General features: G+C 44.5%; 1 protein-coding gene across 1 annotated transcript in view; it reads right to left on the reverse strand.

Moving 5' to 3' along the window:
* Positions 1 to 23,119, reverse strand: part of LOC119161593 (ATP-binding cassette sub-family F member 1) — a 120,903-nt gene that overhangs the window by 77,239 nt on the left and 20,545 nt on the right. Inside the window, exons 6-8 of the mRNA XM_037414140.2 lie at positions 18,366 to 18,505; positions 12,400 to 12,548; positions 3,920 to 4,003 (exon numbers count right to left, since the gene is read on the reverse strand). Coding sequence (XP_037270037.1) covers positions 3,920 to 4,003; positions 12,400 to 12,548; positions 18,366 to 18,505 — 373 coding nt within the window. The remainder of the gene's footprint in view (positions 1 to 3,919; positions 4,004 to 12,399; positions 12,549 to 18,365; positions 18,506 to 23,119) is intronic.

Genomic DNA, 23,119 nt, shown 5'->3' on the forward strand with positions numbered 1-23,119 from the left:
GGCAGCGATGAACTTTGATTCTAAGGGCTTGGTTGCAATAAGCTGGCACGCGATCGGCAAGCATCAGCGCGCGGCTCGTAAACCGTTCTACGTGGTGCGCTCTCAACAGAAAGAGATTGTGCGATATGAGCATTTCTCCCTGGAGCGGCCATACTTATTCTCTTACACCAGCGTTTTGGAGTGTCGCGATGTCGAATCCAAGAAAGTTAGTTTTCAGCCTTCGCATTGTCACGGGGTTGTGACGTTGATGACAGAAGCAGCCGCTGTTTTCATGAGTCAACTTTTTATTTGGGCCAACCCGTGTCCGGAAAACGAACCTTCACTCTATATGCAATACACGCTGATAGCAGCGAACATAGAGCGTCGGCCGTCAATAATCTGCCACACAGCTAAGTGCGGCGGCATTTATACATGTGCCATTGAAGATTCCAGCGTTATCACGAGCAGTCGCGCAAGTTTTAGAACAAACTCTAATGTATGCGTTGTGGGCGTAATCTCGTCGGAGGGTTATAAGATTATCAAGATAGCCCCCAGTCATTTGGGTGTTGTTTCCCTGGTTTACCATGTCCCGTATACCAGAAAAAGAGCGACTTAAGATTAGACACATTTAGCTGGGTATACAAAGAAAATTCGTACTCTGTGAAAATCATGTTGCATACGCTGCAAGTAAAGCTTGCAACGACACTTTTAGTTTAACGTACCTTGATGCCTTTCACTCAACTAGATAAGCCGTATTCGAGATGCAAGGCTTTGGAATGCTTATCAGCACCACCCACGCTAGAAGCATGCTAGGTTCCAGTAATAACGTGACCTCTGTGATATGCGCAAAAAACATCCTGACGGCCAGGATAAGGGCCACCAGTGTACAAGTCAGGCCGTGTCGTTCACTGTGTAGATTTTTAGAATCGTTCCTAGGTGCACTGAATGTGCACATTCACCTTTGTTGTTTTGAACTTGGCTGCGCAATGCGCATGATCGGGCACGGCCACACTGGATCGACACCAGCGTTCTATCCAGCGCTGCTGCAGATGAGGCTTAGCGTACCCTGCAGCAAGTGGTCGCGTTCCAGGTATTCATGGCCTCACGATTACTACCGGCGCATTCAAGGAGTGAAAGCTCGCACAACGCCCAAGGTGTGTTATGTTGCACCATGAATAAAAGTACGTACCAAACTGCAGTTTTATTTACGGGTTCACACGCTGAGAGGCTTGGCAGAAAAAGACGCATTCCCGCACACAACCTATTGAAGGTGATTCTGGAAGATTTTCGTGAGACACCAGGCAATTTCTTCTGAATCATCAGGATGCCAGAACAAGGCGCTTGAATTTACCTTGTCTGGCATGAAAACATTGCCTTTCATAGTGTAGTACACATGCCTTGCATCAGGTCCGTTGTTGCTGTCAGCGTCGAATGCCACTGCTACCACCATATAATCTCGTTCTGGTTTCTTCAAGGTCTCGCCAGATGGTAACGTAGCAAGAGTTGCATTACGTATGCAGCGTCTTGTTTCGAGCGTACGCGCACATCTCTGGAATCGAAATGTTACGTACTGCACATGCCCAGTTCTCTCCAGTGGCAGTGCTGCGTACGTGGGCTCGTTCCGTACGCCCAACTAAGATTGTCTGTTATTGAACTCTGTTGTAGAAACTACCTGACATTTCCGAGCCAGCTAGCGAGTGTTATGGTAAGGAAATATCGCCATAAAGAGACACGCTCAGGCTCTATCCTCACCTTAAACATTCCTGAATTTATTCTCATTTGTTTTATTGTGTTAAGCCAGTGCAGCAGTACAACTCTTACTGTTGAGTGCTTTTTTTATTCAAAGTCAAATCAAGACAGCGCACACTGTGTACTAGTCGTCGTGCCTTCCTCGTCTTAGCATGCCGTGGTACACACACAGTGAAAAAATATTTATGAACGCACACATCATTACGGCGTTTTGAGGGAGTAAACAAGGTATGCTGCGAAATTCTACTTGTAGCACCCCATTACCACAAATAAAGGCTGAGAGGTTGGCGTTGCACAACGTTTAGTGCAGATTATTGACCCAGTTCTTGCACTAACAATGATATCCGCATGCCGGCCAGCAATCACACAAGCGAGAGCCGCTGTAGCAGACGACGCGGTTCAAAACTACAGTCCCGAATCATCTGCACACGCGTGAGTGGCTAACGGCGCGTGGTTGCAATGCTGGCCATACCAGAATTTGCTGATGAACTCTTTAACATTGACCCTTCTAAGAACCCCCATCTCTACACTCAGCAGTGACAAATCACTGAGGCGGCGGTCTATCATCGTTGATCCAAGCCTGTTATTGATCAATTTCAGTTTGCTGAATGATCGCTCAGCAGTGCAATTTGTAATAATTACACACAAAAAATTCTAAGAGCCTCATGCATATCAGAGAAAAAACCTTCAAGCTTTTCACGAATTAGAAGTTTCAGGATGTCAGCCACAGAACTTCTTCGATGCTCACATATGAAATGAACTGTTCAAGCTCATTGGGAAACGTGATGGCCAGATCAAAAGGGTACTTTTTTCCCGAGATCCATGGCCTGCAGGCGTCGCTGCGCTGGTGCTCTGTGTGCTTTATGTCTCCATGTGTCCATCCGCTGGATGAGCTGCTTGCCTCAACGCGATGTATGGTCTCAGGCGGGTAAAACATATTTACCACAGACTGCCGAACTGTCACCTGACTTAAAGTTTATGCAAGTTATGCAACGAACAACCTCTTAGAAGCATATCTTTTGATTGTTGAAACAGATAACTTGTTTTTATCAAGGGAATCCAGCAGGAGGTTTAAACTTTTTCGAATAAAACAACTAAGTCGCCAATCTTTTCAGGGCGGGGGGAGGGGGCAGTCTCTTTAAAGCTGGAGAGCGTGGTTCATTTGAACCCTTTGAACCCTGGATAATCGGCCCCTGCAGGAAGGTATCTGCAGGTCACTTCTAATCACCCAACTGCACACAAAACATCAGTGGTCAAGACACTCCTGAATCCCACAGGGGCTATCTTCAGTTAAAAAAACAATGCAAAAAGAACAAGAAGCGATCACCACCGACCTGCTGGGCAATGGATACCCGAAAAGCTTTATTCGTAAAAAACGCCAGCGACTTAGTGACCGCGCAACTGCCCCCCATTTGCCTTCTGCAAAAGATAATCCTAACAATGAGGCCTATCCGAAACATTCCTACCGCATCTTGGTCCCATATGTACCATGAATCAGCGAGCAACTATCCAGGATGCTGGAGAAAGAGGACATTCAGGCAGTGCGTAAACCCGCCTAAACAATCAGGCGATTCTTGCCGCGACCAAAAGACGGACTGCCGAAAGAAAGGTTCCCCGGGCTGGTCTATGAAATTTTATCGGTGAGACAAAAAAACTTCCCCGAAAAGATACGACAACATCAAAACGATGTACGTAACCTCAACGCCGCACGAAATGCTTTCGCTTAACACAGCGAAAAGATGGACCACCGCATCGATTTCGACGATGCCTGGGTCATCGACACGGAGGGTAGCCACACAAAAAGACAGTTGTTAGCGTCCTGGCACATCCAATAAGGCTTGGAAATGGTAACCACTCAACTGGAACCTTACCCAGTGTTTACGTGCGCAATCTACAGAACCAGTTGAAAAAACACTGCAGCAAGAACAACGGTAGAAAGAAGGACGATGGAGGGCGACACCGCCAAGAAAAATTGCAAGCTTCGAAGCCAGCCGAGCAGTCACCCCTGAAGAAGGAACCGAATCGGTCCCGAAACATCGGTTCAGTTCACAGTCTTCCTCAGTCTTCAAGTTTTTATCTTTGGACTATAACTTGGATGAAGATTTTCTGATATTAGTATCACAATGAGTCATCTTAAGCAAAACATGCGCAGGACACAACACAAGAATTCAAGAATGAAATCATTACTTACTTATCAAGCCAAATGACAGCATTCAAGTCCAAATGATTGGTCGGTTCATCTAACAAGAGCAACGTAGGCTCAATAAAAAGGGCCCTGAAAAAAAATTCGGCAAGGTTACTCAGAAAGATATACTAAAGAATACAAAATTGTTCCTGAAATGTCTATCATGACAGGGAGCCAGTCATTCACCAATATGTCTGCTCAATATAAGACTGCTAATCTAGTAAGAAGAATGCAGTACACACAACAAAAGCTAGATGTTTCACCCATCATTAATTCAAATTTCTTTTTATTTCACCAAATTGGCACAGTACTATCGACAGCAAATGAAAAGCGAACAGTGGAGCATGTGCATCAAACATTAGCAGAAGTACAGTGAGGGTAGTCCAGTCATCGCTACTAACAGGCGCACACATCCGACCTGGCTGCACTGTACAATCCCTATGTAGCCCAATACTGTTGCCTCTGCTCTAGTCCTCATAATCGAAACAAAGTAGAAATCAGAGAACTGAAAGCAAATAAAAGCAGGGGTGCAACAGCCGAAATATAATTTGGAGCAATTTTTGGAGCAGCAAAATTTCACTCTTGGGGCCCTAGAGTGTTCATAATTTGGAGCAGATTCTGGGGAAAAAAACATCAATTTTTTTATCCTGATAGACCAAATTTAGAGCAGTATAAAAAGAGAAGGCTTACATTTAGAAAAAAAGTATGTATAAACCATTCATCATCACCTGATTCGTGCAGAGTTCATTATTGTTTCAACAAAAGTAGTATTTTCAACCACCCCACTGAGCAAACAATGATAATAATAAAGTCCACATTAGCATTTGCCACATCTCTGAAATAATTTGACACTCTGCGAATTCAAATGTAGTTCTGTCAAACTGGCGACCTTGAAAAACCGGGGAATAGTGAAACTGAGGGGTTGAAAAAAAAAACTGCCGCACAGTTTTTTTTTAAGGCAATGTCATACATGGCTCTGCATAATTCCCCATAGCCTTTTAAAAGTCAGCAATCACACTACTATTCCCAATTATGCGGCGTACACACGCATGAGTAAGTGAACAAAATGAGCAATGTCATGTGACTAATGCTAAAAGCCCCTTGAAATAACAATACGCTTTTCCGCAGCGCACTGGTGTACTGCGACGAAGGTGGCTTCAGCAGAGTTCTGCAAGGGTTAGAGCAAGGCCAAGAAATTTTCGAACACCGCTACGTCCCTACCCCTCTTTATTTTTCTAACGATGGGGTTAGCTTTAGGCCACAATTTCTAGATCACTTGCAAGATATGTTCTACCAGATACAGTAACAAAGGCACACGCTGAATGGTATTTGATATTTATCGCTGGGACGAAGCAACTAAAGTAACTTAAAGGCAAGAAAATGTTTTATATGCCTATGCTATGACGACCAACGTGGTCGCAACATTGGTGTTCGCAACAATTCGACTCTGTTCGTGCGCAAAAAACGCAATATGTGCTTCCCACTCATGTTGCTAACATGCCATAGCTACGCTTGCTGACTAGGAAAGTTCATGTTTCCCGTGAAGCCTTGGGGGCTACGGTAATGCATTTTTGCCTAGAAGCTGCGTCATCTCGCCAATAGGTATATCTGCTATGGTCAGCGGACAGATGAGCGCGTGGCTTCGTTACTTTACCTCGTCGACCGCGTCCCATGAGTGCTCTGACCTAATGAGGATGTATCTGACACCGCAACTAAGGGTTACGGTCGACCCGCCATGGTGGTCTAGTGGCTACTGACCTGCAGGTCGCGGGATAGAATCCCTGCTGCGGCGACTGCACTTTCGATGGAGGCGAAGATGCTTAGGCCCGTATGCTCAGATTTCGGTACACATTAAGAACACCAGGTGGTCGAAATTTCCAGAGTCCTCTACTAGGGCATCTCTCATAACCATATGATGGTTTTGACACTTAGACCCCCCCATATAAATAAATCGATCAATCAATCAGGATTGTGGTCTGCACGCTTAGATAGATTGATGACACAAACTGCTGGTGACCAACGTAGCCTCTGTTTCTCGCTAAAATTAGCGAGACTGAGAAAATTTTGAGGCAATTCAGGCATGCAGTGCGAGCATGTTATTACTACCTCTTCCCCGTCGTCTCTGCTTTGCCTTTCACTGGATTTCCTAACTCTCGGCCAGCTGCATGTTTCCGATGTGTCTTCTCTCCCTCTTTTCTCTTTCTGTCCTTGTGCATCTTCATATAGAAGTCAAATAATATAAATATAATATTTATAATAATATTCCTTCATTATGTGACAACACCCATAGATGACGGTTCACCTGAATCCAGTGGCAAAAATACAACTTTTCACGACGATGCGAATGTGCACTTGAGATCTCTAGTGCGTTCGATAGAAAGACTTAGGTTGAGATAAAACAATCAATGCATTCATCTAGGTTGGTACAGCGTGCACGAGAAGACATCGAAAAATAAAAATCACAGCACAGGTGCACTAGAGCAGGCAGGCTTGATGGTGATGATGATGACCTCTATGTATGTCTCACACCACTCTGGGAGATCGGCCAAGAAATGTGCAATTAGGCAGAGGTATTTACATATTAATTAAGCTTCTTATTCTTCGTCCTCTTCTCGTGTGCTATGTAACAACCAAAATAAAACGGTATACCGACTCGTTCAAGCTTCCAATCTTATACAGTAAAACCTCGTTGATTCGAAGTAACTGGGGCCATAAGAAATCTTGGAATTAAGCGAGTTTTTCCAATTAACGAAACATACAAAAACTGGGATGCAAGAAACTTGGAATTATTCAAAGTAATCGGGGCTGGTCGTTTGCTGTGCCAACTGGTTTACGACTTGAAGGGTTATTTTTTCTAGCAATATCTGGTCTCAATTTCGCAGCAAACAGGGGGGAACGGTGGACCTTGCTGCTGCCACCACACACAAAAAAAGAGAGCGCTGTCGTAGTTAACTGAAATACACGCCTGTGGAAAAGAAGACATCTTCACTGCAATACAGTGGTGACAAGCGGGCAGCATGTCACCTGCTCCTCGCTGCGTCAGCACATCATGATGCGACTACTTAAGTACCCCACTCGTTCTCCTAAAATAAAAAAAATGTAATGATGTGTTTTGACTGGAATAATGGTATAACATGACTGGAATAATGACTGGACTGGAAATTAACAGGCATTTTTACGCTTCCGCGAGCGTGCGGAGGGCATGCTGAGCTGAGTGGAAAGTGAAAGAGAACAGGTCTTAAACACGAAACTAATCACGAATGATCAGAGCCGGTGGAGTAGCGTACGCACGTGCACTAGAACGATACGATAACACAAGACACAGACGATCGGACACTGTCAGTGGACGACGATGTCAGCAAATGATCCGGTCACTGAAAGCCGGCGGCGCCAACGACAGTACCGGCGATCAAAAACAGTAGCGATGGCCGACCGGTCTTCGAAAGGTCGATGGCAGTGTAAAAACACGAGCCTCGTCTGGCAATGCGGGTTGCTCAGAGTAGCGGGGGGACAAAGGACGGAACAGTACGTAACAAGAAGCGGTCGGAGAGAGTAGCAACTAGAAGGGCGCGGAGGCTGGGTCGGCGTTTAACAATAAGAATCTATGGGCACCTCGCCGATGCCTGATCGATTGTCGAAAGTGGTTTCCCAGGAAGTCGGCAGAGCACGGACTCCGTTCACTGTAACCGATCAGTGGCACTCGGAGACGTTCGTTGTAAGTGCGATTTTGTGCCATTGAACAATGTATATTTTCACGGTCACGCGAATATTGTTCATTCTAAGCGAAAGTTCGTTTTAAGTGGGGCCGTTATATGTGGCCTCGACTGTATACACATGAGGCCGCAATTTTTATTTTTGTGGTTAATGTTGAGGTGAGCTGTTTGTCATTTCGAGTCACGCTTCGAGCGGTCTGTGCGTGGCATTGCTCAACGGCACCAAACAAGCGGTGTCATTACAGTGCTGCTTATGAAAAAAGTTGTCCTAGCTGCGGAGTCGTCGTCCAACGTTCAAGCGGGGCGGGGCTTTGCAGTGAATGAAAAAAAATAATGTGCGTTGCTGGAGGGGCTGCTGCTGCAGCATGGGACGACATCCCAGGAAGTTCGACTGTGCGCTCTTTAAAGAAGTGCGGCATATTTAATGCACTTGATGGCATCGAGGATTTTGCACTGTTCGAAGATAGTGACTAAGAAGTTGGCAACGAGGGAAACAGCGACGACGAGTCGGAATGAGCACGGCCTCTTTTATGACGCAAATAACTAGAAGCAGCACGACAAAAAAACGACTACAATAAACACAGTACAGGACTAGCAGATGAATGTTTCTAGAGTTATTTTTTTCGTGAACCAACTGCTTTGTTTCATCTCTATGTTCAATAAATCTTATCTCTTTGTGAACGCTGTCTTCACTGTTCTGGTTGGCCTACATTCGATGTAGTTTTTTTTCCGGGCTTTGGAATTTCGGGGGTCAGCTTAGAATTGGGGTCGGCCTAGACTTGATCAACTACTGTAATTTACGACTAGAAAATGAACATGCTTTTAAGGGGGGACACAAGTCTTTGGGACGAAAAAAATCGCGAAAAAAATGAGTTTTGGAAAATGGCATTTTTGAAATCTAGAGGCCTTATTACACGACTACACAAAGTTTCTCAGCTCTTGCATTAATATTTTAGCCGTAGTATAACTCTATTTCAACAATACTAGCAGAATTGCAGCAGCCGTTTCACGCGTCGTAGCGTGGCTATCTTGGTCTCGTTTGAAAGAGCTATTTTTGTTCTTCATTTTCCCGCCAACTCATATTCTATGCTGCCATTGACTATTTCGAAAAAGCACGCCGAAAGGAGTCCCAGCGCAAGCCCTCATTCATTGCCTAGCGCACGTGACCCGAGTTCGGCATACGATTGGCGGAATTCCTTGCTTGTCGTCTGCACAGCGCTCATCCGCGCTGTCGGCCATGCGGCATGTTTTCAGTGTGTGTGACCAACGCCAGTGTGGCTGAAGTGTAGAACGATAGCTCGGAAGAAGTCGCACACGAAAAAAGCATTTGGGGCGAAGAAAGTGCGACGCGCACTTATCGAGAACATCAGGAAGAGTAGTGTAACGCAGCCGAACGTCGAAAGCGTTGCGGCCGCCGCCTCTGCTGACGCCGCTGATACAGACATAGGCCTAACAAGCCCATCATCGTGCGGAGATGCCGATGGCCGCGTGCGTTGCGATACGAAATTTCTGCAGCCCACGGAATTGGAAGAGGGCAAAAAAGAGCTCAAGATAAACTGCTGCAGCTGTCGTCCACCCCCGCGACCGAAAGGAAACGGGATCTGCTGGCCGACAACGCCGATACTGCATGTGAAACGCCTGACACGAGTGTGTTTACAATTGTAAGCTTAGATTTGGTGAACACTCTACTTGTGCATGCGAAATGTAAATTATGCGGTGCTGGTGACATAGAAATCGCCAGAGACGATCGTGAATACAGACTCGCCGTAAAGCTGCGTCTCGTGTGCACGAACTGCAGTGACGTGACGTGGACTTGGAGCTCGCCACGCATCCGTGGTCAACCGAAGGCAAACCTATTCTGAAAGAATGTTCTCGTGGCTCGCGCCATGCAAGCTACAAAAAACTGACAAACAGCTTTTAATGATATATTCTCGCTGATGAACATTAGCCGTCGCGGCCTCAACACAAAGACGTGGCAAAGCTACCTCAAAGGTAAGCTGGTTCTCGCAGCGGATCGTGCGGCCAAAAATGTGACAAGCGAGTGCGCACACTCAGTTCGCGAGCTCTATCAAGATTTGTGCCTCAGCAACCCCGGAAACATCGCGGTGTCGTACGATGGGTCGTGGATGACTCGTGGACATTCCTCGCACATCGGCGTGGACACCGTGATAGAACTCTTCACGGGGCTTTGTTTGGACTATGTTGTCCTGAGCAATTTCTGCGCGGGATGCGAGACGGGCCCAAAGGAAGGTGATCCGTCTTTCGAAAGCTGGAAGAAAGGCCACAAGCGTCAGAAGAACACAAACAGAAAGTCAGGAGAAATGGAAGTGCAGGAAGCTCTTATTTTATGGAAGCGGTCCCTCGAGCGGCACAGTCTTCGGTACACTACAGTACTTAGTGATGGAGACAGCCATACGTATCTCGCACTCCAAGAGGAGGAAGTTTACGGTTACGTAGAAGTGGAAAAAGAGGACTGCCCAACAGGTCCCAATTCGTGGTGCCGCCAAAATGCCGCAGAGGCTAGGGGTGAGCCAGCACCAAAACACCCTCGCAACCTGCCTACTCATGTTTGTCAGGCTTCGCTGCCTATATACGAACACCTGAGCAACAGAAAATTGCTTGAGAGGTGCCTGCGAGGGAAGACTCAAAACAGCAGTGAGAGCCTCCACTCGGTCATATGGTCGCTTGCACCAAAGGAGCGCCATGCCTCCCTTTTTACCGTAAAAGCAGCTGTGGCGGAGACAATGCTAAGGTTTAACGCAGGAAATGTTGATTGATTGATTGATATGTGGGGTTTAACGTCCCAAAACCACTATATGATTATGAGAGACGCCGTAGTGGAGGGCTCCGGAAATTTAGACCACCTGGGGTTCTTTAACGTGCACCTAAATCTGAGCACACGGGCCTCCAACATTTCCGCCTCCATCGGAAATACAGCCGCCGCAGCCGGGATTCGAACCCGCGCCCTGCGGTTAACGCAGGAAATGTGAGAGCAACCGCATCAATACTAAAGAAGCTGAGCCTAAGCCCCCGCACACTGTGCAGCAATCGTATGGCTGAAAAAGATCAGCAGCGCCTGGAAGCTTCAACCTGAAAGCGTGTATCAGCAGAAAATATTCACCGAGCCCTGAAAAAATGCCACACAGGCAACAATGTGCAGACAATGTGCCAGGGGGCTACTGATCATTTACAACTGGTAACTTGTGAATACTTTATGACATTCTGAATAAATTGAGCTGCTTACGTTTTTCGCGATTTTCTCAGAACAAGCTTTTCAGTCAGTTTGCTTGTTTGGTACAGTGATATCTAAATTCCTAGGACAGCTACAGCTGTAATTTTGTTATATGTGATGCTGAATGCCTAAAGCTTGAACTGGTGCAAGCAGATTATTTGTTTTCTCTCTCTATAATTTTTATTTGCTTTTGTTCAAGTTCATTAGTGGCTGTGACATAAACATCTAAGCTTTGGTTAGCTCCTAAATTGCTAATTGTTATTGGATTTGAAAACTGCTTGTAGCAGTTCAATCCTTATGTATTCTATTTTGCATTCTTGCACTAAATTCAATTTTCTGCTCAGTGATTTTTATCTATTGTTTCACCAATCATCAGTAATTAATATATAATTATCTCAATAACTTAACTGAGTCACAGAAAAATAACTGCATTTTTGAAATCAGCACAACAAAATACATATACCTGTGCTTTTAGATTGAATTTGGTTCATAAATAAAAAAAATAGCTCCAGGTACCTTGTCCCCCCTTAAAAGTGCAGTGTACGAATTAATAAATACACCCCCGATAGTACATTTGAGAGCGTGAAAGTATTTTAAATAAACACATACGCAATCTACGCCTTTCATTGCGAGCATGCCCCCATAGCAACTCTTATCAACAATCGAACAGAAACGTTGTGAAATACGCAATAAATGAAGCTGTGGCGACCGTTGCATATACACAGCACAGTATATTTCTCTTGGTATGCACATACTAGACAGATTGGACATGGTGAAACCATTTGGTCGACAAGAAATACAATTGGGTTGCAAAACGCATCAATAAACTGCCTTTTTATAGGCTTGTCCTCCCAATGAGTTTATCAGTAATGTGGACAGATGATGGATCTCTTAATGCAAAGATTGTCATTGATAATAAGTAACAATGATACACACACACATTTTATACATCTGTGTGTGCACACATTAATACACCAGCAGTCGTTGTGAAGATAGTAAGTGTACTGTTTTTGTATTGCACTTGCTAATAAACGATTTTTAAACAGTGCAGTAAGAATAAACAGGTGTAATATTGCATGGACTTTAAAAATATTTCATATGAGATGGGATTTATCTGGCAGTGATGCATTAGCCACCTATTTCACAAAACCAAACCAGCCAAATAGAATGATAAGCAGCACGGCTGGAGTCATGCTGCAAGCTTATAGTATCATCACAAAAAAGTCCGTTCTAAGTGACGGTAGCTCTTCAGTGTTATTTGAGACCTCTCTGCTATATGGCACTACACTGTAAAGCCTTTTCTCAAAAGTCAGAGATGTAAAAATGCAGCTTGAATGTCTGGGATGCACTCCAGCTATGTACTTTCAAGTGCGCCCGAGCATAAAAATCGACCCACAGTTCCCCTGCTGCCGATTTGTGCAAAGTGGCAGGCACTAGAGAGCTTTTCTTCAATGCACGACGCACTAGCAAAATGGCACCATTCGGCCACTTCTATTTTACTGCCATGGCCCCAACCACAGTAAATTTAATGCACTTCTCACCTGGCAAGGGACACTCTCATCCTCCAACCACCAGAAAACTGTTTGGTAGCCCTATCTTGCATCTCACGAGTGAAACCCAAACCAGCCAAAATTCGCCGAGCCCGTGCTTCTGCTGAGTCGGCACCAATCAGCTGCAATTCCTCATACACCTGCAAAGCACAATAAAAAACCTTCATCTGTCTTCACCTAATTAGTTGGGTCCACACCGTAAACAGGCATATCAAACTAAAACAGCTAAGCACATGGTTTTTTAGCATTAATATTACCAACAATCTCTCGAAATTAAATCCCTTGCCTTAGTGTACCATAAAACTGAGATCAGAGATGGATCTCTGTGGCCAACTAACTCCTGTGTATATGCAAAAGTGCCAGCTTGTTTAAAGACAACGGGAGAAAGGAAGGATCGTCAAAGTCTCATCATCACTTGAATCAACCAGTAAACATAATACAGGTGACATTTTATATACACAGTCTAGCCCACATATAAGCCCCACTTAAAAAGAACTTTTGCTTAAAATGAACAATATCTGCGAGACCATGAAAATATACATTGCTTCAATGGCACAAAATTGCACTTACAACGAGCATCTGTGAGCGCCGCCGATCCGTTACCGCAAACGGAGTCGGCGCTCTGCAGACTTCCCGGGAAACTGCTTTGGACCACTGACCAGGTACAGTGCAGTCCACTTATAACGATATCGAGAAAACCTAAAAATATGATCGTTATAACCGGTGATCGTTATATCTGGACTGCCGCCAAAAAATCGTCGCCGGACGTACCTTTTGTAGCTCCAGGCTTCATTTTGCTATTTTCACCAATTAATAAATATTGTAGATAGTAGGATGTCAAAAACAAGACTATTTCTTACTCCGAAGAACGCGTCACGGGTTCGCTGAGGAAGAGAGACTGACCGACGGCGGGGTGGGAGCAGTGGGAGGAAGAAAGCACAGCCAGAGGTACACAGCCGGAATGCCAACGAGGCCCCGCCCCGATGCCGCCGCGGCGCTTTGCTTTTCGCTTTTTTTATTTTCTCTCTCTTTCCCGCTTTCGTTCGGCAAGCTACGAGTAGCTTGCCGTTGTAGAAGGCGGGGAGCCGCGGAGCGCGGCGCTTTGCTTTTCGCATTTTTTTTTTAAATTCTCTCAGCCTCTCCGCGGTCGACGCGCGGCGAGGCGCAAAACGTGACACAGCTGGCGCCATCTGTAGCGCGTCGCGCCAACTCGCGATGCTCTCCTCGGCTTTTTGAACGGCCGGGACGCGCTGCCGGCGCTGTGCTGCAGTGGCGGCAGATACGTACTCACCTACGCTAACGTTTCGTCTTTTCTCGGCATAGTTCGTTTAAGAGGAACTTATCAATCTAAATGTTACGATTATTCTGAATGAAACATGCTGTCCACGGCAAACTTTTCATCGTTGTATCCGATATGCGGTGGACAACATATCGTTATATATGGTTTTTTTCCCCATAGCCCCAATGCATAAAATGAGACTGTTAAGTCGACCCATCGTTATAACCGATATATCGTTATATGTGGTATCGTTATAAGTGGACTGCACTGTATCGGTAAGATGCCCATAGATTTTTATTGTTAAACGTCGAGCCTGCCTCCACGCCCCTCTAGTTGCACTTCTCCCCGACCGCTTTCCCGAATCGCCAGACGAGGCCCGTGTTTTCACACTGTCACCGATCTTTAGAAAACAAGTCGGCCATCTCCCCTCAGTTTTTGATCGCTGGTACTGTCGTTGACGTCGCCGGCCTGGAGTTACCAGACCATTTGCGAACATCGTAGGCCACCGACTGTGTCCGATCATATGCGTCTTATCTTATCGTATCGTTCTAGTGCACATGCATATGCTACCCCACCGACTCTGATAAGTCGCATTTCCTTTCGTGTTTAGGACCTGTTCTCGCTCACTTCGCACTCGACTCAGCATTCCCTTCGCACGTGTGCAAAAGCGTAAAAAGGGCTATTAATTTGCACAGAACAAATCATAAAATATCGAAGTGGGCGAGGTCACGCAAACTCACCGGCGCAACAAAACAATTCTTTGACCACGGCCACCAATTCATTGAACACTGTTGCGCGCGCCGATCTACGCGGCCGTGCGATGGCTTCTGCGCGCACACGCACTCTTTCAAGTTTTTCTATGCGCGCGTTACACGAACCTTTCAAGCAAGCTACCCGACCTGCCTCCTTCCCGTGTTGTTTCGTTTTCAAGGTCTCCTTCCCACCGTATTCTCCCCTCTCCTCACTCTATCGCAACTACTTGCGCTTCTTTCGCAAATCTGCTCTCTTCTCTTGATCACAACTCTTTCGCCCATCTCCACCACTCTGCGACCCCAGCCACGCAGGCTTCAGAAATTTCGTTGTCAGATTAGAAATGCACCCAGAGCTGTTCCACGCGTTCTGGCATGTGTGTCGCCTGTGCCCGTTTTCCTCTCTTTAGTGTGCGTGGGTGGTCAGGATGGCAGACGGGAGGCCTTGCACGCTTTTTTCTGCCACTCAACAAAACGTCGAAAGTGTGACCGCTTGGCTTGCACGTAATCTACGCGGTAGGTGCCCCGCTGCGAAGCACAACTTTCACGACCTATAGGTGACGCGAATGTACATCCAACATGGCTGTCGTTGAGATGATCGCACCGAAAGAGACGGTATCAGAAAGTACACTTTTAGCGAAGACTGCAATTTTTCGCGCTTCGATGGCCCTTCTATTTATGTTTTTGAGAAAGTAGTGGAGCGCTAACATAATATCTCAGGTAAATAAATGTTGGGCAGCACACTGGGTAGATAATTATGCACAAAATTGTAAATAAGGCACAGACGTACGCTCTTCATCAGGCGTGCATAATCGTGCGCAACGCCATGTTAGAAAATTGATATAGTATTGGGAGTCTCAGTATAAATTTCTCAGTAATGTCAGAAACATTTTCACACACATGCTTTGTCTTACAGGATTGCTTGCATTGTATTCTGCACAAAGCTTGTTCAGCTCAACTAAAAGCGAAGCAGTGTAGGCTGACGAAAAAAAGTTGTTTCTCAATGCTGAAGCCAAAGCACAATCACCAGGTCATACTATTGCCAGCAATATGATTTTAGGGTGCTTTCTTGACTAAAATAACAACAACAGAATATCAAGAGAATAAATTCGGCAAGCAGCACGAAGAAACCAGTAGTAATATATACAATTTTCACGTTTAAGAGGGAACATTCTCGTTACTATTCTAAGTCTCGGTGTTTGAGAAGTACAAAAGATAGCATGATAGAGAGCAGAAGTGACAAAAAAAAAAACACACAAACTGCTGCAGATTGAAGGCCGAACAGAAATTGCTGCAGATCTGAAGGTAATGGAGGCACTTTGCAGATGCCTCAGATGTGTAATGATGCGATGAACGTTTTGAAACCAGTTCTTTCATTCTATTCTAGAGGCGGAACGCATACCTAATTCAGTTCTGGTACTGTTTGCACAGCGACCGTGTCGAGCAGACCATCTAAGCCCGAAAACTGCAAACCTGGAGGCTGCTGTACTCGTACACAAAATAGATGTTGCATACATTCAGGGACATTGGTTATTTCCCTGCTAGTTGTAACCCCCTTAACCACTCACTGCTTTTAGGGGCACTAATTTGAACGAGAGACTTACTTTTCTTCACACGAAGCTTGCCATCAGTCGGTTTTTGTCGAATGAAATCAGTTGGATTTTTTTCTTTTTCTTTATACTTTCCTTTTATCTTGAGAAGCTCAAAGGGATCCGGTAATATCGAGACCATTCACAACATTGCAAAATGACCACAAACGTGAGAAAACAAGCAGCAACAACTGCTGTTTGAAGCAGGTTCAAAACTTCAATCATCTCAATAGAGCTTTCGGCCGCCACCGCACAGTGGCGCCACGATACCTATAAGTTTCGAATACAGCCAACTTGCCGCTTTGGGCGTCTCGGTATTTAGCTGTGGAGATGGTGAATATTTCGTGGGCGGTGGTAACGGCTACATGCACGCGAAACTGTTGTCGCGAGGTCGACTTCGTCAACGTCGGGCCTGATGCCGAGGCTGAAGCTTCCAAACAAGACCACTCCAGCGGCGATTTTTCGCCGCGCATCGTCAACTCTGACATGGGAGAGAGGGTGGGACATCTGTTGCAATGGTTTCATTACAGCCAATGATGATGCCGGCATAGCGCCATGCACAGTTAAGGGCATTGTGATTTGAGTACGCGGCAAGAGCGATTAGATGAAATCAGATTCCCAGAATGACGAAACTTAAGAGCTAGTGCCTCATGCAGCTTCTGCCACGGGCCTCGGCGAAGAGCACATTGCCATTTGAAATAAACATTACATACTTCATTTTTATAGAACATATATGACAAGAACACTGTTTCAGTACACTTCATTTGAAACTATGTACTACTCCCACAGCACTCTGGAATGTCCGCCTTGATGGAGGAGTGGTTAAGGTGTTCAGCTGCTGACCCGAAGGTCGTGGATTCACGGCTAGTGAGAGTCCCCTGTACTGTGCGATGGTATTGCCGGTTAAAGAACACCAGATGGTCAAAATTTCTAAAGCCCTCCACTACAGCATCCCTCATAATCATAGCGTCGTTTGGGGATATAAAACACCAGATATTATTATTGCACCACTGCAATACCATGCCTGTTCCATACACCTGCAGATATGCAGTGAACCATGCCTCTGGCTTGGTGCAAAAACATTCTACGAACACCAAGCACCCCTAAGAGCAGCTCAGTCAAACTTCATGGTCCTGCGCAGGACGTAGAGTTCACAAGCAGAGGGTGAAGTCGCCACTTTCTTGGGCTTTCTCTCTTCACAGAGAGATCCATCCTCTCACTCTTTCAACCTGTTCGGGGGGCTGCTACATTCATCAATTAGCCGACTGCTGCTACTGACTGACAGCTGACGTAAATATACAGCAGCATTTGGACAACATGCACTTCTGCCCTGGGGTGTCACTACATGCCAGCACTGCATTCAATAGTGTACTAAAATTATACAGTAGCAAGACTAGCGTGCAATAGAATCACACCGTGAGCAGGTGAACTTGTTTCATGATGCACACAGACACATATTTGTGCTCCTTTGTAAATCTCCCCCTCCACCTCCCAGACTGCACTTGTCAGGGCAAAAGAAAAGCAAAATACCCAAAGTGAAGAACGAATCCCTGTAAGTACTCACGTTCTCAACAGATTCAAAAACGTTTTGAGGCAATCAAGTTGCGAGGCAATAAACTTCTGATACTGAGTTCATTTGGTGATTACTTGGAAAAGCCAGTGATCAGCCAGCTAGATTGGTCCTGATAGAAAGCAACATCATGGCAAATTTCAGATATGTTCCAGACCAATATTGTTCTGACATCCCAAATTAAGATGTCTTTAGTTTATGATGGTATGCCAATTTGTGCAAAGGCAGCAAGAAACTACTGCCAATCAATTAGGCAAAGACAATCAAGAGGGTTGAAACCACCATTCTGTATTATTTACAGCCTAATAAATGCACTCTTTGAGTAATTATCTCACACTGTAAACATACTGTATTCACTTGATGCATTGCCATTTATTTTTGGAGAGAAGGGGGGGGGGGTACTTCTGATAAGATTTTTGACTGTACTAGTTGGTGAAGATCTAGAATAGCTTACAGTGCCCTCTGACATACAAACAAAGAAGGAACACATGAAAAAAAGTGCTGGCTAACATCTAAATTTCATTTCAACTGAATTTTATATATTTGTTGACACTACTGTTATCGTAAAATGTCAGGCGAAACAAAAAGGCCGATTATTGAATCTGCAGCAATTGAAAAAAAAAGGCAATTAGTAAGCCTTCAGTAGTGCTTTCCAACAATTCTTAGCACTGAGTGACATAAATTATTCCATGTTATCATCGCCAAAGGACGTTTCTGGCAGCGTGTATTTGCGCAAAATTCTACTAGACATAATAAAACCCCACACTTACTTCTGTAAGCCTGTCCTGATTTTTCAGATTTCCCTGAGCTGCATCATCTTCCAACTTTTTCTGCTCTTCCAGAAGTTCCGTACGTTTTACATCAGCCTTGAGGACAACTTCAACAGCAGGGGTATCGTCTGCAACCACCTCTGCAATGTGACGAGGGTGAACAGTGAGGAATCATGATGTATGTGGCGTAAAACAATCAGGGCAAAAAATAAATAAGTAAATGAAAAGGTAAGCATGTTGCAATGCATACAACAAAAAAGTTAATGATGTAATGAAAAATATTTGCTCTTCAGTAAACATTTGGCATGAACAATACACATTAGTAACTTCTATAAAATTTCTAACTATAAATTAAGTACAATGGTTTTCAATCTTTCTGGTCTTGGAAAAGCCCAGCAACTTCACCATAGTGTTGGGGAACACTTTCTTCCTCTTTCAGCTATGTCGTTACTAATAGGACCCTATACGCACAATTACCCACATTACCTTCATAGCACACTTGAATGCTATGGGATTTGAAGACTGTAGGTGCTGTGAAAGCAGTGAAATGAAAGCATTATATTAGCTGGTGAAGTCTGTTAACGCACCAACTGCAGCGTCCTACATCAATATCTGGCAGCAGATGAGACATATAAATCTGCGGGTGCAGACAGGTTTGAACAAAAAAATGTTGCAGAGGCTTGCGAAGTACTTACTATTATAGGTTTAAAAATGAATATGTGTTATTGCTGTTTTTAGAACTACAAAAAAGGCACGCACCTGTGCATTACAACTTCTTTCTGCGAGATGATTTAGACTCCAGCCAAAAGATTTGCAGAAATTCGACGTTTCGAAACTGACTTGGTTCTTTCCTCAGGGGTGACTACGGAACTACGTAGCAGCGGAGTCTTCAATGCACTTATGGGGCATTGAAGACTCCCTCTCCCTCTCTTTCTCATTTTGCCGTGGAGCGCAGTCCATGTGTATACACTGGGGGAAGGGTTCCGAGAGAGCTATTGATGTTATGGGCTGTCTCCTGTATGTGCCATGACTCCTCAAGTTCGGCACGCTTTCAAGGATGGCCGTTGCTTGGAAATTTATCCGGTGATCCAACGTCTCAGCATGTTCGGCTACTGCGCTGCGCTCTTTGTAGAGCTTCCGCACATCGGTGGCGTGTTGCTTCAGTGGTTCCGGTAGGTTCCGTTTCAATCAATTCGGTAGGAACAGCTGAAGCAACACGCCCACGATGTGCGGAGGCTCTACAAAGAGCGCAGCGCAGTTGCCGAACATGCTGAGATGTTGGATAACCGGATAAATTTTGAAGCAACGGCCATCTTTGAAAGCGAGCCAAACTAGAGGAGAAGGTTATTACTCGTGTCGTAGCACGTACAGAGGACAGCCCATAGCATCAACCGCTCTCTCGGAACCCTTCCCCCAGTGTATACACATGGACTGCGCTCCACGGCAAAAGGAGAAAGAGAGGGGGGGTTCATTATCCGCCCCGCGAGTGCTTTGAAGACGCCGCTGCTACGTAGTTCCGTAGTCACCCCTGAAGAAAGAACCAAGTCGGTTTCAAAACGTCGGGTTTCTTTAAAACTTTTGGTTGGAGCCTAAATCATCTCCCAGTTTCATACCCAACCAGACAGACTTCTGTTGAAAGTTTACATTCAAGTCAATTTCTTTTTACGTGCAAGTGACAAAATAAGTGCTGTCCACTGACCGTGACAACCACAGTCTTCACCTATGTACTATACTCTGAATTTCGGCATCAGGGAAAAATATTTATTTCTCTGAGGCAAAACCCTCGATTTCACTGCACTCTAAAGCCTAGATGTTTGATCTACTGAAGCTATATAGCTTTCAGCTGTTGTCGCAATGGCCCACAAGTTATTGTAACTCACTGTAACGCACTAAAATTCACGGTCAAAAAGTGTGGCAGCAGCATGCAATAGAAAGGCCACTATGTGCAAAAGGTTCCAATACCGCAACGTGTAAAGAGCATCGTGAATGGAAACAGCAAGTAAAACATGAAAGAGTACCTTAATGCCTGTTGTTTGCTTTCATTTTTCATTTGTATTTTAACAAGATTTTTTTTGCCAGCATCAATTTTCTGCCTTTTTTTTTTTTCAGTAATCTCGGAATCATGCCAGAAACACCAAGCCATGCTAAACTTGGCTTGTAAAATATGGGTATACAGCCCTTGTAAAACACGCAGGACACTTAGAAAAGAAAAAAAGGGGGGGGGGGGAGTCATAACTTCAGGAGTTTCTATGAAAACAAAATCAAGTAAGGCCAGAATCAAATTTATTTTAATACTATTTATTCATTAAAAAATACCTGCAGCGCCCAAGGGCATTATTACAGGAAAGAAATACACATCGTAAAATACGCTAACACAAAAGAAACTATTCAAAAAGAAGATGGGTCACAAAAACATATCATAAAAAATGCAGCAATGACAGTAGCAATATGTCCCTAAAAGATGTTTCAGTGCGGCAGACTGCAACCTCCTCTGGGAGCCAATTACATGAGAAGATTGTGAGCGAAAACAAGGAGTTTTGATAAATGTTTGTTCTGCAAAAAATTTCGCCTAATTTTAGGGAATGGTCAGTTCTCTTAGAGAAAAAATGGGGAGGTGAACGGTAAGATTCTTTATCTATTTTGATCAACCCATAAAATATTTTGATTAGCATTTCTAATCTCAAGTGTTTCCTCATAATACCAACAAATCCCACCCTAACCTATCTTTAAGTGCAGCGACACTGACACTGAAGTTGCAGCTGCTAGTCACAAAATGAGCTGCTGCGCGGTTTTGAACGATCTCAAGCATATTAGACAAAGTTTTTGTTTGTGGGTCCCACGCCACAGAGGCGTACTCTATAGGTAGGACATTCGAAAAGTAGAGTACTTCTCTGATTTTGGGAGGAGCTAACCTGAAGTTGCATTTAACAAAGTTTAACATTCTGCAGGTTTTCGCTGTGACATATTCAATGTGCTTAGTCCAGGTAAGATTTGATGAAAAGTAAACACCTAGGTATTTATACTCAGTTACTCGCAGTAGACGAATGATGTCTCATGTATAATGAAACAGGTATGGGTTGCGTCTACGAGTGAACGAGATGCACTGCAACTTCTTAGGGTTCAGACGCATACGCCACTTATCACACCAGCACGTAATACTGTCTGAATCACGTTGCAAGTAGTGATGGTCAGAGGTAGATCTGATACAGCGGTAAATCACACAATCATCTACATACAGACGTACTTTAAATGACACAATCTAAGCAATATCATTGATGTACACCAGGAACAGCAAAAGTCCCAATACAGGCCCCTGTGGAACTCCCGAAGTAACAGCAACATATTCAGATTGAGAACCATTAACTACAACACGTTGCACCCGGTCTTGTAGATAACACCTGATCCAATCAAAAAATGCAGGAGTAATACCGAGGAATGAGAGTTTATGTAGCAGCAGAACATGGGGCACAGAATCAAACGTTTTCTGAAAGTCCAGGAATATGCAGTCCGTCCGCACCCCAAAGTCAAATGAGCAAAAAAGATCATGGCTGAATTCGATGAGTTGTGTTGAACATGAAAGACCAGACCGAAAACCATGCTGAGATTTGGTAAAAAAATTGTTACTTTCTAGATGTTTCATTAAAACCCTGTAGACTATGTGCTCCATCGTTTTGCTGCATATGCTCATTAGCGAAATTGGCCTGTAGTTAAAGGCGATATTTTTTAGACCACCCTTATGTATCGAAACTACATTCGGGACTTTTCATTCGCTAGGTAAACAAGAACTATGCAATGATTTCTCAAAGATTATAACAAGGTAGTGGGCAATTACATCAGAGCAAGCTTTTAACACATAAAAGGGTATACCGTCGAGACCATTCGCAGAAGAAGCCTTTATTTTGTCAAGCAACTTAAATATACCACCATGTGTTATCACCAGCTCTGGCATAGGTTCAAAGACATTGTCAGGAATGCACGGTACATCACTGTGACAAGGGTGCATAAAAAAAAAAAGCCTGAAAATAGCGATTGAAAGCAGAAGCTTTATCGGTGTCATCAATTAAAAGTACACCGCCATCGTTTATGCTCGGGATGCCAATTGATTCTTTGCCGATTGATTTTAAACACTTCCACATTTCTTTCGGGTTATTTTGTAACTTTGGGCTCAATGCTAGGGAATATTTTTTCTTGGCAATCTTGTTGTTAGTTCTTAAATCTTTTCCAAGCGACTTTAGCACAGCGATTACACCAGGATTGCGTTGCTCTCTGTAAGAGATTTAGGAGACGATGTCTCTTCTTGACTTCCGGAGTAACCCAAGGCTTATCAAGGTTGCTTGACTTCCGGAGTAACCCAAGGTTTATCACTACGTTGTTAGACAGACAAATGTTTCCTCGGAACATGTGTCTACTATCTGCTTTAGTGTGAAGCAGAATGTATCCCACAGGGTGTTGCAATCTGCGGACTGAGCTAAATGATTAAATTCCTGCAGAAAAATGGCAAGCTCATTCGATAATGAAGCATAATTTCCTTTATCAAAGAGATATATCTCCCTTGGTCGATCGTGCGCACAAGAAAAGGGGACTATCTGAACGTGGGCCACAATACAGTCATGGTCAGTCACTAATCCCAGTGTTATGCTCGCCCTGCCTGGCTTGACGCCGCTTCGACGCATGAGACATTGTGGCTGAATCCACCCTGATTTCTTCCGAGTCAGCGCTCCCAGAGATGCACCAAGAGCTGCGACAACAGAGAA

The sequence above is a fragment of the Rhipicephalus microplus genome, chromosome X (genome assembly GCF_043290135.1).
Source record: "Rhipicephalus microplus isolate Deutch F79 chromosome X, USDA_Rmic, whole genome shotgun sequence".
NCBI classification, from domain to species: Eukaryota; Metazoa; Arthropoda; class Arachnida; order Ixodida; family Ixodidae; genus Rhipicephalus; species Rhipicephalus microplus.